The sequence below is a fragment of the Pongo pygmaeus genome, chromosome 6 (genome assembly GCF_028885625.2).
Source record: "Pongo pygmaeus isolate AG05252 chromosome 6, NHGRI_mPonPyg2-v2.0_pri, whole genome shotgun sequence".
NCBI lineage: Eukaryota > Metazoa > Chordata > Mammalia > Primates > Hominidae > Pongo > Pongo pygmaeus.
This window is the reverse complement of record NC_072379.2, coordinates 150,447,451-150,460,819: the sequence shown is the minus strand read 5'-3', so window position 1 is coordinate 150,460,819 and position 13,369 is coordinate 150,447,451. Positions and strand designations below refer to the sequence as shown.

The 13,369-nt window shown below is 54.8% G+C and overlaps 1 protein-coding gene across 9 annotated transcripts in view; it reads left to right on the top strand.

The window, feature by feature from the left end:
* Positions 1–13,369, top strand: part of WDR86 (WD repeat domain 86) — a 29,922-nt gene that overhangs the window by 5,680 nt on the left and 10,873 nt on the right. For all 9 annotated transcript variants that reach the window (XR_008503556.1, XM_054494117.2, XM_054494114.2 and 6 more), the window contains exons 2-3: positions 4,794–4,935; positions 9,210–9,630. Coding sequence is in view for 8 of the 9 variants with exons in the window: in XM_054494113.2 (XP_054350088.1) it covers positions 4,794–4,935; positions 9,210–9,630 (563 nt within the window). In the remaining variant the exon portion in view is untranslated. The remainder of the gene's footprint in view (positions 1–4,793; positions 4,936–9,209; positions 9,631–13,369) is intronic.

The window sequence follows — 13,369 nt, the reverse complement described above, 5'->3', positions numbered from 1 at the left end:
GCTACAAGGGCCAGAGCAAACCAGGTCAGCAGTGCCATCCCTGCCCCGTGTGGCCTCCAGGGTGGCTGTCCAGTCCGTTGTCTAAAGCTGGGACACAGGGAAGGGAGGCACGGCTTCCATGCAAGTCTGGGGCACCGGGCCCACTGCAGCCCACTGCCGGCAGAGACCTGCCACCAGCAGGTCCAAAGCTCTGAGCTGCTTTTCCTGCATGGGGTGGTGGAGGAGGGAGCAGTTTGATTTGAAACTTCCAGCGAGTCCTCAGGGTGTGCAGGCGCTACCTTGGCAGAAAACCGTCAGCCTCAGCATGTTCTTTGAACATAATAACTGCATCTTATCTGCATTCTTCATCCCTTCAGAAATATTTATTTTTGGTTTGGCTTTTTTGCTTATTCTGCACAATCCCTGCAGCCCCTGGAGGTGCGATGAGCCCGCCCCCATGCCTTCCCTCTTCTGTCCTGGGGTCCTCGGGGTTGGGGTGGGGGCCTCAGCTCCAGGGGTGGCAGGCCTGGTTCCGCCTCCTCCCCGCTAGGGTGACCCCGCAGGCCTGGGTCAGTGGAGGCCTGTTTCGTGTTCTGTGGAACATGGGGATTGGGGTTGGGGACATGCTCTGTTGGCCCGGCTCTGACCCGTGACTCACTCGGGTGTGTGTTCAGATGTGGGTGAGTGCTTGGAAACCCAGGGGAAGAGGCTTGTCCACAGCAGAACCCTGAGTGCTGTGGGCCTCTGCGGCCTCAGTGCCAGGCTCTGCCACAGGGCAGAGGGCAGAGGGCATCAGGGCAGCCTGGCCCGGTTCAGAAATGGAGTTTTTTTTTAACCTTCCTTTCATCATTGCCTGTTTTCTTCAATATTTGTATACATTTACATTTTTATCAATTTGCCATCATCTGCGTATATGTCCTTTATTCCTTACACACATCATAAAGTGGTCCCTCATTTCAGGTCTTCAGCATCCCTGGCTTCAGGCTTTAGTTTCACCAGGCAGAGATGCCACAGCTCACTAGCCGCCATTGGCTTTTAAGTGCTTTTCTTGGCTTAACATACGACTCACTGCTGCGCTTCACCTTCCTGTGGTTGAGATGGGGCGGGAGCAGCTGGGCTTGGCATCGGCCCCACAGGATCCTTAGGCAGGTGCCTGGCACCTGAATGCCCACAGCACACCTTGACTGCCTTTCCATCCTGGGTGTCTCCAGCCGCAATCTCTCTGCTGAGCCCTCCTGGTGGCAGCAGGGAGGGTGGGACGGATCTGTTCCCAGGGAAAGTTTATTGACAATCTTAACATATTTTATAAACCCTCTGGGGTTGGCAAAAATCTAGCCTGTGTTTTGACAAACACATTGCCCTCAATGTTTAAGCCGACATGTATTTTAAGGGAAACAGAATCTGCAGTTTCTTCAAATGTTGACTTAATCCGTACATTGTTTTCTTAGCGGCCTGGTATATGCCCTCCAGGGAGACTGGAAAACTTTTTTGTTAAATTATGTTTCTTAGAACTCAGGAAGTTGCGTTTTTCCAAGAGTAACTGAACTTAAACTCAGGGGGTCGGGGGAAGGGGTGGATGTGAATTGGCTTGAAACTACCCAGGAAATTCTAAATCCCTGTCTACCCAATACCAGCTGTCTAAATGAAATTTTAAAATTCTATCAAAATTCTTAATGTAATAAGTACGTCCCCCAAACGTGTGGATGTTTGAATTCGTCCGTTGTCTCATCTGTAAAATGGCTCTAAGTTCTAACAGTCGTTTGATTTGACTTCCTGGTCCCCGAGTTCCTCAAATCCAGTTGGGCCTTTCTGTCCAACATGTTCTGCACCTGTGGGTTCATCTAACCGTAGATGAAAAACAAACATCCAGGAAAAAAGAAATTCCACAAGGCTCCAAAAAGCAAAATTTGGCTTCGCTGCTCACCGAGTCCTACGTTGAATCCACATGAGTGAAGCGATGTGTGGCCATCGCAGTGCGTGTCATAAGTAACCTAGAGATGAACTGAAGTGTGCGTGAGGATTGCATAGATTATGGGCAAATACTACCCCACGGGGACCTGAGCGTTGTGGAGTTCGGTATCTGCAGGGGATCCTGGAACTAATCCCTGATGGGTATTGGGGGCAACTGTATATATTGGGGGACAACTGTATACACACCATCTTTACCTGAAGGGCAGGCCCTACTAAGATCAGAGACCCTGAGGGCCCCCAGGGCTGCTAAGAAATGCCTGAGGCATAAACATTGATCTGGCAGCCAGGGTGAGAGTCAAGCTATCTAACTGCACCCATGAGATAGAGTCCCAACCAGCTGGTGGGGTAGCTCAGGCACTGAGACCCCAGACACCCTGGCATGGCCCTCCACTCTTGGCCGTCTATTCTGGCCACATCCCGGCCTCATCAGTCATCTCTACCAATCACTCAGACTCTGGCCTGGAGGTGCCCCACGGAGCCAGTCCCTGCACACCTGCCCTCCTAGCCGCTGTTCTCCCTATGGGCACCGAGTCACCCTCTTCCCGGTCCCCAGTGCTCAGGCTCCTCTCCCGAGCCCCGGCCAGCCGCTGCCAGTGGGGTGCCGAGCCCTGCTGATCGCATGCTGCTCTTGACTGTCTTCCCTTCTGGGCCTGGAGCTCCCTTGGAGGGCAAGGCTGTGTTTCATTGTCTCTGTGTCTATGTTTGCTGTGACAAAGGAGCATGCTTGGTGCCTGGAAATAAGTGAAGTTGATTCTTCACAGTGCTGGAACCCAGAGGTCTGAAATGTGCGTCCCTGGGCTCAAAGCAGGGTGTCAGCAGGGTCACATCTAAACCCTGCATGGAACGGTCGGTTCCTGGCCTCTTGCAGCCCTAGTGGCTGCTGGCATTCCTGCACTCATGGCCACATCCATTTCTGCCTTCACCTTCACGGCCTCCTCTTCCGAGTATATCACATCTCCCCGGCCTCTCTCTTGTAAGGACATTTGTGGAGATATATATATATACATATATATATATATTTTTTTTTTTTTTTGAGACAGAATTTTGCTGTCGCCCAGGCTGGAGTGCAGTGGTGCAATCTCAGCTCACTGCAACCTCTGCCTCCCGGGTTCAAGCAGTTCTCTGCCTCAGCCTCCCGAGTAGCTGGGATTACAGGCGCCCACCACCACGCCTGGCTAATTTTTTGTATTTTTAGTAGAGACGGGGTTTCACCATCTTAGCCAGGCTGATCTTGAACTCCTGACCTCGTGATCCACCCGCCTCGGCCTCCCAAAGTGCTGGAATTACAGGCATGAGCCACCGTGCCTGGCCACTTGCGGTTGTATTTAGGGCCCATCTGGATAATCTAGGATAATCTCCCCAGTCAAAGTCCTTAACCTCGTCACATCCACAAAGACCCCTTTCCAAGTAAGGTCACATTGACAGGTTCCAGGGGTTAGGACCTGCTGTCTTGGGGCCGTTGTTCTGCCTACCACAGTATCTCTCCCCAGTGTAAGAAAAATAGCGAACATGAAATAGCGAACATGTGCCATCCCCTCTGCGGCTGCCTCTGTCCTCAGTCTGTGCTACATCCCGTGAGGCAGGCACTGTCCCCATCCCAGGTGAGGAAATGTGGAATGCAAAAGCTGAAAGGTTTGAAAAAGACTAAAAGGAGATGATAAAGAATGAGGAGGGAAGGAGAGGAGGGAGGAAGGCAAGAGTGGAAGCCGAGGAAGCAGAGGGTTTAGGGTGCAGGCGAGTGCCCCGGATTGCTCCTGCTGTTGATGGCTGCTGTGAAACCTCAGTTCTTGTCTTCTTAGTTTAAAAGAATTGAAACAAGAGACACACAGCAAAGGAGATGCAGCATAGAGCAATGTATTGCCCAGGAGGAAGAATACCCTGAAAGTTAGGTGCAGAATAGGCAGGACATCCCAAGAGGGGAGTCAGGGTGGGCTGCCTGTGAGGATGAGACAGCAAAGACCAGCTGCAGGGAGGACCCCTTTTTAGGAGACTTACCTGATTGTTCACGAGCAGGTGGGGAAGGGGGTTGCTGGGAAGCGTGTTCTGGGTGCTCATGCACGGTGGCTGTGCATCCCTGTTCATACATCACATGTCTCACTGGCATCTTAAATCTCCATCCAGGGGTGTGTTTTTTACTATTGTAATGAGCAAAGGGTCACTCTGAGGACCTGTAAAAATCAAAGTGCAGTGCTCTCTACAGGGGAAAGTCCCTACTGAAGATAGCTTTGCTTGAATGAGCTTGCCTGCAGTGCAAATGCTGGGGCTTATTGTGTTGACGGGCAGTCGCCATGGTTGCTGCGCCCTGAGGACGTGGTTACTTCCCTGACTATCTGTCGTGCCTCACTGGTACCCCCGGCTTCCTGAGAATCACTCAGACTGAAGTCATCCTTTAAAAACGAGGAGTTGAGGACGCAGTGGCTCACGCCTGTAATCCCAGCACTTTGGGAGGCCGAGGCAGGCAGATCACTTGAGGTCAGGAGTTCGAGACCAGCCTGGCCAACATGGCGAAACCCCATCTCTACTAAAAATACAAAGAATTAGCCAGGTATAGTGGTATGCGCCTGTGATCCCAGCTACTCAGGAGGCTGAGGCAGGAGAATCAGTTGAACCCAGGAGGCAGAGGTTGCAGTGAGCCCAGATCGCGCCACTGCACTCCAGCCTTGTAACAGAGTGAGACTGTGTCTCAAAAAAACAAAACAAAACAAAACAAATGCTAATTGACTCCAGCTTGTCTCAAGCACTCCTTACCTCCTGCTTTCTTCCCTTTTCAAACATTGTTCCCAGAAGAAAAGCAGGAGCTGGCACCCCCAGTACGTTCACATCTCCCTGTCCCTCATCTGCAGGACACGAAAGCTATGTGACCTTCTGCCAGCTGGAGGATGAGGCCGCCTTCACATGCAGCGCCGACTGCACCATCAGGAGGTGGGACGTGCTGACCGGGCAGTGTCTGCAGGTGTACCGAGGACACACGTCCATTGTGAACAGGTCAGCCTGGCTGGGGGCTTGGGCCGAGTCTCACCATAGGCCCCTGGTGGGGCTGAGGGGTCAGAGATATGGGCCCCTGCACGTGAGGGCCCTCAGCTCTCTGGGGAAGTAAAAATGTGGACAGCTGGGAGGTGGTCAGTAGCACCCAGCGACGTGGATCCAGGACAGGCAGCGAGCTCAGTGCCCGCAGCTGCGTGTGGAGCAGGGAGGCACTGCCCATACACTGAACCCAGCCTGATGCCTCCCCCTTGGGGGCACAGTGGCTACCCGCTGGGTGCAGGGAAAGGCACCAGAGCCTACAGCTCGTACGGATGGGGACAAATTCCATAGAAAATGGCTTAATTGAGAACTGATGGTGAACCAAAGGTTTGCAGGAGGAGAAGCATGGGGGGGATTGTTCCGAAGACGGAGTTGAGGATATTTTTAAGCCTCTCCTTTCTTTGTGGCTGTGGAAAATATCCCAGCCCCTCCTTCTCGAGAAGGTTGGAATTGTTCCTTTCTCAATGAATTTGGGTCTGAGCTGAGCAATGGAAATTCCTTTGCCGATCAGATCAGTTGGACACTGTTGGAGTCACTTGTGGTGGTCGCCTCGGACTCCCGAGGGAAGCCTCCTGGCACCCCTGGACCTGGCAGCTGCACTGGAGGAGGGGCGCTGCCTGCAGGCTGGCACGACGGGGTCCTGAAGGTGGGGCTGGGGGCACATACCAGACAGGATGAACCCCGCCAGAGGGATGCTGCTGGCTGAGCTCTGACGGGAACCCCCAGTCAGTGGACCAACGCATGCGGGGACAGGAAAGGCAGTGAGACCCATCAGCCCAGCTCACTGGAGTCCCAGGTGGCTGGAGCCAGTCAGTGGGCGGGGAGCTGGGTGACACCCTGAGGAGGTGGCTGAAGGGATGCGGGGACTTTTTAGAGTGAATAGGGGGCATATGCAGACACAAGGTAGGGTGGCCGGCTGGTCCCGGCCTTCCTCAGCTGAAGCAGGTGAGGCCCTGAGACCTGCCCAGGCAGCCCACAAGGTGGTAAAGAAGGGGCTAGAGTGAGAACTCAGGGCTCACAGCTCCACTGGCCTCTTCCCAGCACTCTGACTTCCCTGAGAAAGAAGCTGGCCATGGAAGAAGAGAGTGGGGCTGGGGGAGCGACCTCCTGTGAGTCAGGCAGAGGCTGCGATGGGCTCAGCGGGGAGAAGACCTGCCCGCAGTGACCAGTGGGCCCTCAGCTGCCAAACCCACAACTGTCAGATGCTTCTCAAAAGCAAAACTGGAACATTAAAGGTAGAAATCATGCTCGGCCAGGTTTACTTTCACATGTGCACACACAACTTACACATACACATGTGCACACACACACAACATGCATATACACCATACATACAACTAACACATATACACGTGCACACACAACATACACATACACCCATACACACAACTTACACAGGCACATGTGCACACGCACAACATACATATACACTCATACACACAACTTACACATATACATGTGCACACACACACAGCATACATATACACTCATACACACAACTTACACATACACACATGCACACACACAACATACATATACACTCATACACACAACTTACACATACACATGTGCACACACACAACATACATATACACTCATACACACAACTTACACATACACGTGCATACACAACATACACATACACCCATACACACAACTTACGCATACACACGTGCACACAAACATACGTATACACTCATACACACAACTTACACATATACACGTGCATACACAACATACACAGACACCCATACACACAACTTACACATGCACATGTGCACACACACAACATACATATACACTCATACACACAACTTATACATACACATGTGCATACACAACATACACATACACCCATACACACAACTTACACATACACACGTGCACACACACAACATACACACTCATACACACAACTTACACATATACACGTGCATACACAACATACATACACACTCATACACACAACTTACACATACACACGTGCACACACACAACATACATATACACTCATACACACAACTTACACATATACACGTGCATACACAACATACATACACACTCATACACACAACTTACACACACGTGCACACACACAACATACATATATACCATACACACAACTTATACACATGTGCATACACAAACAACATACATATACACCCATACACACAACTTACACATACACATGTGCATACACACAATGTACATATACACCCATACACGCAACTTACACATACATTTGCACACACACAACATACATATACACTCATACACAACTTACACACACATGCACATACAACTTACACACAACATACATATACACCCATACACAACTTACACACACATATGCACATAACACACACATGCACACACATAGACACACAACTCACAAGCAACAAAACAGACATATACACACAAAGTACATGCAGGCACACATTGTGCACACAACACACATGCACATATACACATATGCATACAAATATACATATATACATGCACACATGTACACATGTGCTCACAACGTATACGAACACACACTATTTTGGATCGGTCACAGCTCCAAACCCATAGCTCTGTGTAGATATTTGCATGATTAAGTAACTGTCCTCATAAATCAGTGAGATCCCCGAGGAACTCACTTCCTCCCATGTTTTCAGAGCCAGGTCAGGCCTGTGAGCTTCAGAGTCACCAATCATTCAGTGGCCTGGCGTCCCTGCCTTCTCACACCAGCCAGGACTCAGCAGCCCCTCCATACCCCAAGGGCTCCCACTACACCCTTCCTCCCGCTACGCCCTTCCTCCCCCTACACGCCCTTCCTCCCGCTACACCCTCTTCCTCCCGCACTTTGCCGCAGCAGCATCAAGGCATCATTTCCTTTAAAAATACACGTAATCCCAGCTACTTGGGAGGCTGAGGCAGGAGAATCGCTTGAACCTAGGAGGCGGAGGTTGTGGTGAGCCGAGATCGTGCCACTGAGCTCCAGCCTGGGCGACAGAGTGAGACTCCATCTCAAAAAAAAAAAAAAAAAAAAAAAAATACATGTTTTGTGAAAATCATCCTATCTGGGTCTCAGGGAAGAAGCCAGTTGGAAAGGGATAGTTGGCATTTGAGTGGAGCCTGTGTTGTTGAGCTGCTTGAGGGAAGTGAGGAATGCTGTTGGGATCCTGTGGAGGCGGGAGGCAGCAGGCTTGTCCCCTGAGTGGGTCTCCTGTCCCTGCCAGGCTGGCCGGCAAGCCCTTCTCGGGAGGGCGGGAGGAGCAGCAGAGTCGGCCGTGGTCCTGATTCAGGAGGGTCCCACCCCGGCAGGGATGCACCTTGTTACAGCACAGCCACGGCCGCACCCCTTGGCGGTCTCCTCTCCTGGGGTGCAGGGCTTCTTACCAAGGGTGTGTGCTCAGACCTTCTGAGGTTCTGTGCAAAGCTCTGCACTAAAGACAAATGTGTGTTTTTCTGGGGAGTTTTTGTCTTTCATCAAAATGAAAATAAGAGTCGTGAATACTGTGTGGGGGGTCTTGGTCTCCCATGTAGGCCAGTTGCACTGAATGGATGGACTCTCTTGGCTACCCAACCCCCAGTTCCCAGCCATGTGGCTGGAACCCTGTTGAGGCTGTGACCTCAGTCTGCATGAGGACTGCCGTGAGAGCTGGCAGCAGAGGCCCCCACTGGCTGTGGCGTGACCCCTGGCTGTGCCTCCCACAAGCACCCCTGGGTGCACTATGGGAGTTCCCAGTGCTCTCCAGCTTCTCGGGGCCCTCATCTGAAGTGCCCTGGCCCAGCCACTTGAGCTGGCCCTGTTCCCAGGGTGACCAGCGTGTCCCACTCTGCCCTGGACTTTCTCAGTCTTGGGCTGAAAACCCTGCATCCCCAGAAGCTTTTCAACCCCGGGCAAGATGAGAGGGTCGTGCTCCCCTACCTCTTCCCCCGCCCGCTTCCCACTGCTCCTGGAGAGCTGCTTTGGGGATGCTGGAGGGATCTCAGCGGAGCATCTAAGCTTGGTCCCTGCTGCAGGTACATGCCCAGGGTCAGGCAAGGAAGGGTGCGCATGAGGGGAGTCAGAGTGGCTTCATGGAGGTGGGGGCGATTTGAGCTGGACCTTGGAAGGGGAGTGTGGCAAGCTGGGCAGACACGGAGCGGTTATTTTAGCTGCAGTGCCGAGCATGGCCCGTTGGGAGGCTGTGTGGATTCTGGAAGCCATGCCTTCTGATCCCTGACCGCTTCCCTCTTGCCGCCAGGATCCTGGTTGCCAACAACCAGCTCTTCAGCAGCTCCTACGACCGGACAGCTCGGGTCTGGAGTGTGGATAAGGGGCAGATGTCCCAGGAGTTCCGGGGCCACCGCAACTGCGTGCTGACTCTAGCCTACTCTGCCCCGTGGGACCTCCCCAGCACTCCCTGCGTGGAGGAGGCCGCGGCCGGGGGGCTCCTGGTGACCGGCAGCACAGATGGCACTGCCAAGGTGTGGCAGGTGGCCAGCGGCTGCTGCCACCAGACGCTGCGGGGCCACACGGGCGCAGTGCTGTGCCTAGTGCTAGACACGCCCAGTCACACGGCCTTCACAGGCAGCACCGACGCCACCATCCGTGCCTGGGACATCCTGAGTGGGGAGCAGCTGCGGGTGTTCCGGGAGCACCAGGGCTCCGTCATCTGTCTGGAGGTGAGACTCTCCTGGTCCCCACCCAGCAGCCAGGGGAGCCCAGGTCACCCCCTGCACTGCCGCCCTGCCCTGGGTATCTGTGATTCGGCTGCATAACAAAGCGCTGCAGATGGGGGCCTGGCAAAGCGCCACGGAGGCCTCGCGGTCCTGGGGCTGGGAGTCCAAGATACGGGGTCCGCGGTACTGGTTTCTGTGAGGCCTCTCCTTAACCTGCAGACGCTGCCTTCTCCCTGTCCTCACGTGTGTGTGTCTGTCCTAATCTCTTCTTAGGAGGACACCAGTCATACTGGATTAGGCCCCCCTATGAACTCATTTTAACTCAACTGCCTCTTTAAAGACCCTCTTTCAAAAAGGCCACGTTCATAGGTACAGGGGTGGGGTAGGGCTGCGACGTGTGAATCTGCGGTGGGCACGACGTAGCCCATAACACTCAGCTTCTGGATCTGCATGCTGGGCCATGGCTGGCGCAGATCCTGCCTGCAGGGCGCCTGGAGCAGGTGTTGACTGTTTTCCTGATTTGTCTTTGTGCTGTCAGGGTGAACGCCGGCAGCCTCCTGGGCTCCGTCCTCATGGGCTGGGGCCTGGGAAGTGGCCCATCGTGCTATAAGCCAACAACCAGGATAGAGGAAGCACATAGCGCTGTAACGGTGTGGCCGTGTGGGATGTGGGGTTGCTGTTCTGTCTCCGTTGCCTCCCCTGGACAAGCCACCCAGCCTCTGTGGGCCTCAGTTTCCTCACATGTACAGGGAGGATTACGCCCCTTAATTCCTAAATCCGAAAAGTTCCAAAAATTGAAAAGTTTTTTCTTAAGCTTGGCACGAAAACTCTTGGTGGCAGGGTCTGGCCTGAAGAGACGTGTGAGTGTGTGTGCTTCCATCATCCCGGTGCCTGGGGGTCCTCACACCTTTACTGCAGATGCAGGAGTGTGTCTGTAAGCCAAAAAATCCTCAAACGCATGGTCCCAAGGTTTTGGATTAGGGATTATGGTGTGAAGTTGTCCCGTCCGTGGGCTTGTGGTGGGGATTTGGTGAATCAATGGAGGACGCGTGAACAGTGCTGCCAGGCAGCCCTTAGCCGCTGCGACTGCGACCATCCCTGCTGCTGTTGCTGTGAAGGACCTAACAGTGTGCCTGGCCGGAGGACCTGTTGGGTGTGATCCCCCATGCTGGGGTCTAGATGTTCCTGGCTTGGTCTCGGCCAGCCTCTGCCCTGCTCCAGGGCAGGTCCGACCCCTGCGGCAAGCAGTTGGGGTGCATTGCTACCAGCACCTGATGCTCAGCAAAGCCGCAGAAGATGTGAGGGGCAGGCTCCGGGCGATGGGGCTGGAGTCAGGGCAGCCCTAAGCAGGCTTCGCTGTGCTCAACCCCATAGGAGAGCTAGGCCAGGGGCCCCATTTGGGGTTCTGGGGGTAAAGGCGGCCCCGGGGCTCCAAGACCAGCGGAGCAGGGAAGAGCTCACATTCGCCTGGAGGGAGGGTCACCCAGGTCCCTGAGATGCTGGGTGGGGCATGTAAACCCCACGTCTCTAACTCAGGTCCCACCTGAGGACATTGGGACGGGTGGACAAAGAGAAGTAAATCAGCAAATGCAGTGAGATGAGGGGCTTGGGAGGGCAGCTCGTCGTGGGGAAGGGGCACAGCAGTACGGGCCCATCTCACAGGGTCTGTCCGCACAGGCTTCTCTTGGCCTCAGCTCCACCTCTGGTGATAAGAATGTTTCTGTTTCTTGATCTCCTGCTTTCAGGAAAGAAGGGAAGGTCAGGGTGCACTGCTCGCACCTGTTTTTTGCGTGCCTTTAACTCGACATCATCCTTATGCTGAAGGGGTGTGTTTTGGGGAGGCACGCTCCACCACTCTTCACGCTCCCCAGCCCTCCCTCTGTGTCCTTACTTGTCAGATGCTGGTGGTGATAACAGCTCTTCTAGTCTCCCAGGGTTCCTGTGAGAGTCAGCACTAGTGGCCCGAGACTCGTAAAGAGCTGGGGGCATCCGAGGCCTCTTTCCTGCCAGGCAGTTCCGTGGTGGGCAGTGTGGAGTGAGGCTGAGACCCCCCCGCCCACCTGGCTCATGTCTGTGCTCTGAGCTTGCCAGGGCAGGGGGTTGGGAGGGGAAGGGGCCAGGTTCGCTGGGAGGCCTGTCCCAGATGGAGCTGGTGACTCGCCCTCATGTCGCCAGTGAAAGAGAGGAACCGGCGCAGGCATAGAAAGGCCGCTGGCCAGGTGGAGGTAGGTGCTGGATGGGCGGGGGGGAGAAAAGCAGCACTGCCCTCCCAGGTGACAGCTGTCCTCACCCCAGGGGTGGCGGGATTCCCCAGGTTTGCTCCCTGGGGTATTCTGTAGGGTCTCAGTGCTGTTCTTCCTGGAGAGTGGAAGCGTAGGGTGTCCTGGCAGAGAGGAAGGCTAAAGGAGAGAGTGCGGAGGGACATCTCCCACCCCACACACCTGTGTGCACACACAGGCATAGGCGCACACACTCCATATGCACATGCATGATACGCGCGTGTGAACGCACACCCCACAGGCACACATGCACACACGTGTGAACACACTGCACAGACAAGCCACACACGTACATGCATGCCCACAAGCATACCACGCGGGCACACATGTTGATGGGTATAAAGAGAGAGCACCCCGGGGGCAGAGGCTCTGGCTGTGGACTGTGCCTTTGTTTTCTTTCCCTTTGAAACTTAGCCAGCCCCACAACGCAATTTGAATGGGAAGAGGAGTGGGGACAGAAGGTGCCCATGGGAACAGCCAGGGACAGCCTGGCCCAGGTGGCCAGTGGGGCTCAGTCCTAGCAGGGGGGTGGGGTGCAGGGAGCCAAGACTGAAGAATGGGGGGCTCTGGAGACGGGCAGGGCTGCCATGAGGGCTGAGACCCCTAGGAATGCACTGGTCAGAAGGTTCTGGGAGGTGGAGGTGAGGCTCTCAGGACCATTAGGTCTCGTAAATACAGAAGGAAGGCAAGAGAGAGGGCAAAGGAGGACCTAGCAGGTGCCTAGGTAGCGGCCCTGCAGTGTGCAGGGTGCACAGCCTGTGACAGGCCTGGGAGGTACCTGGGCAGCCGGTGGTCCCTGAGCCTCAGGTTCTGGTAGTGGCAGGGGTGGAGTTTGCCTCCTCTATTAGACTCGGCCTCCCGACCTGGGAGCCAGGCCCGTGGGATGAGGGAGTGAATGGGCGGCGCTCCGCAGGGGCTCAGAGGCTGCAGGATGGGCAAGGCCCACTCCCCGGGTAGGGGGCTTCAGGGGTTCCATGCTCTCCACATGGGAATGCTCTCACAGTGGGGGACTCTGGGGCGGGGTCCATTTTACCCGTGTAAACACAAACCCTAAGTTCCAGCATAAGTCCCCTTCAGGGAGGGCGGTTCCTGTTCCCTGATGAGGAGTCAGTGGTGGGTGGGTGGGGGTCAAGGTGTCTGAGAGGCTGGGGGTGCGGGGGGCACATGGAGAGAGGGCCTCGCTGGCCGGCTGGATGGAGGCATGCGGGCAGGAGAGAGGGGACATGGTCCACGCCTGGGTGCAGGGGAGCATCAGGCTGCAGCGTAGGCTGGGGCCCCCGATCAGAGCTGGGGTCCGGGAGGTCCACTCTTGGGGAGCACGTGGCTGGCTCGGGCCTGGCTGTTGCGTCTCAGCTGGGCAGCTCCTTGCCCTGCCCTGAGCGTGTGAAGGGGCTGGCAGAAGGAAGGCAGCACACACTTTTGCAGAAAGAGCAGCTGGCACTGAAGGCAACCAAACGTCTGAT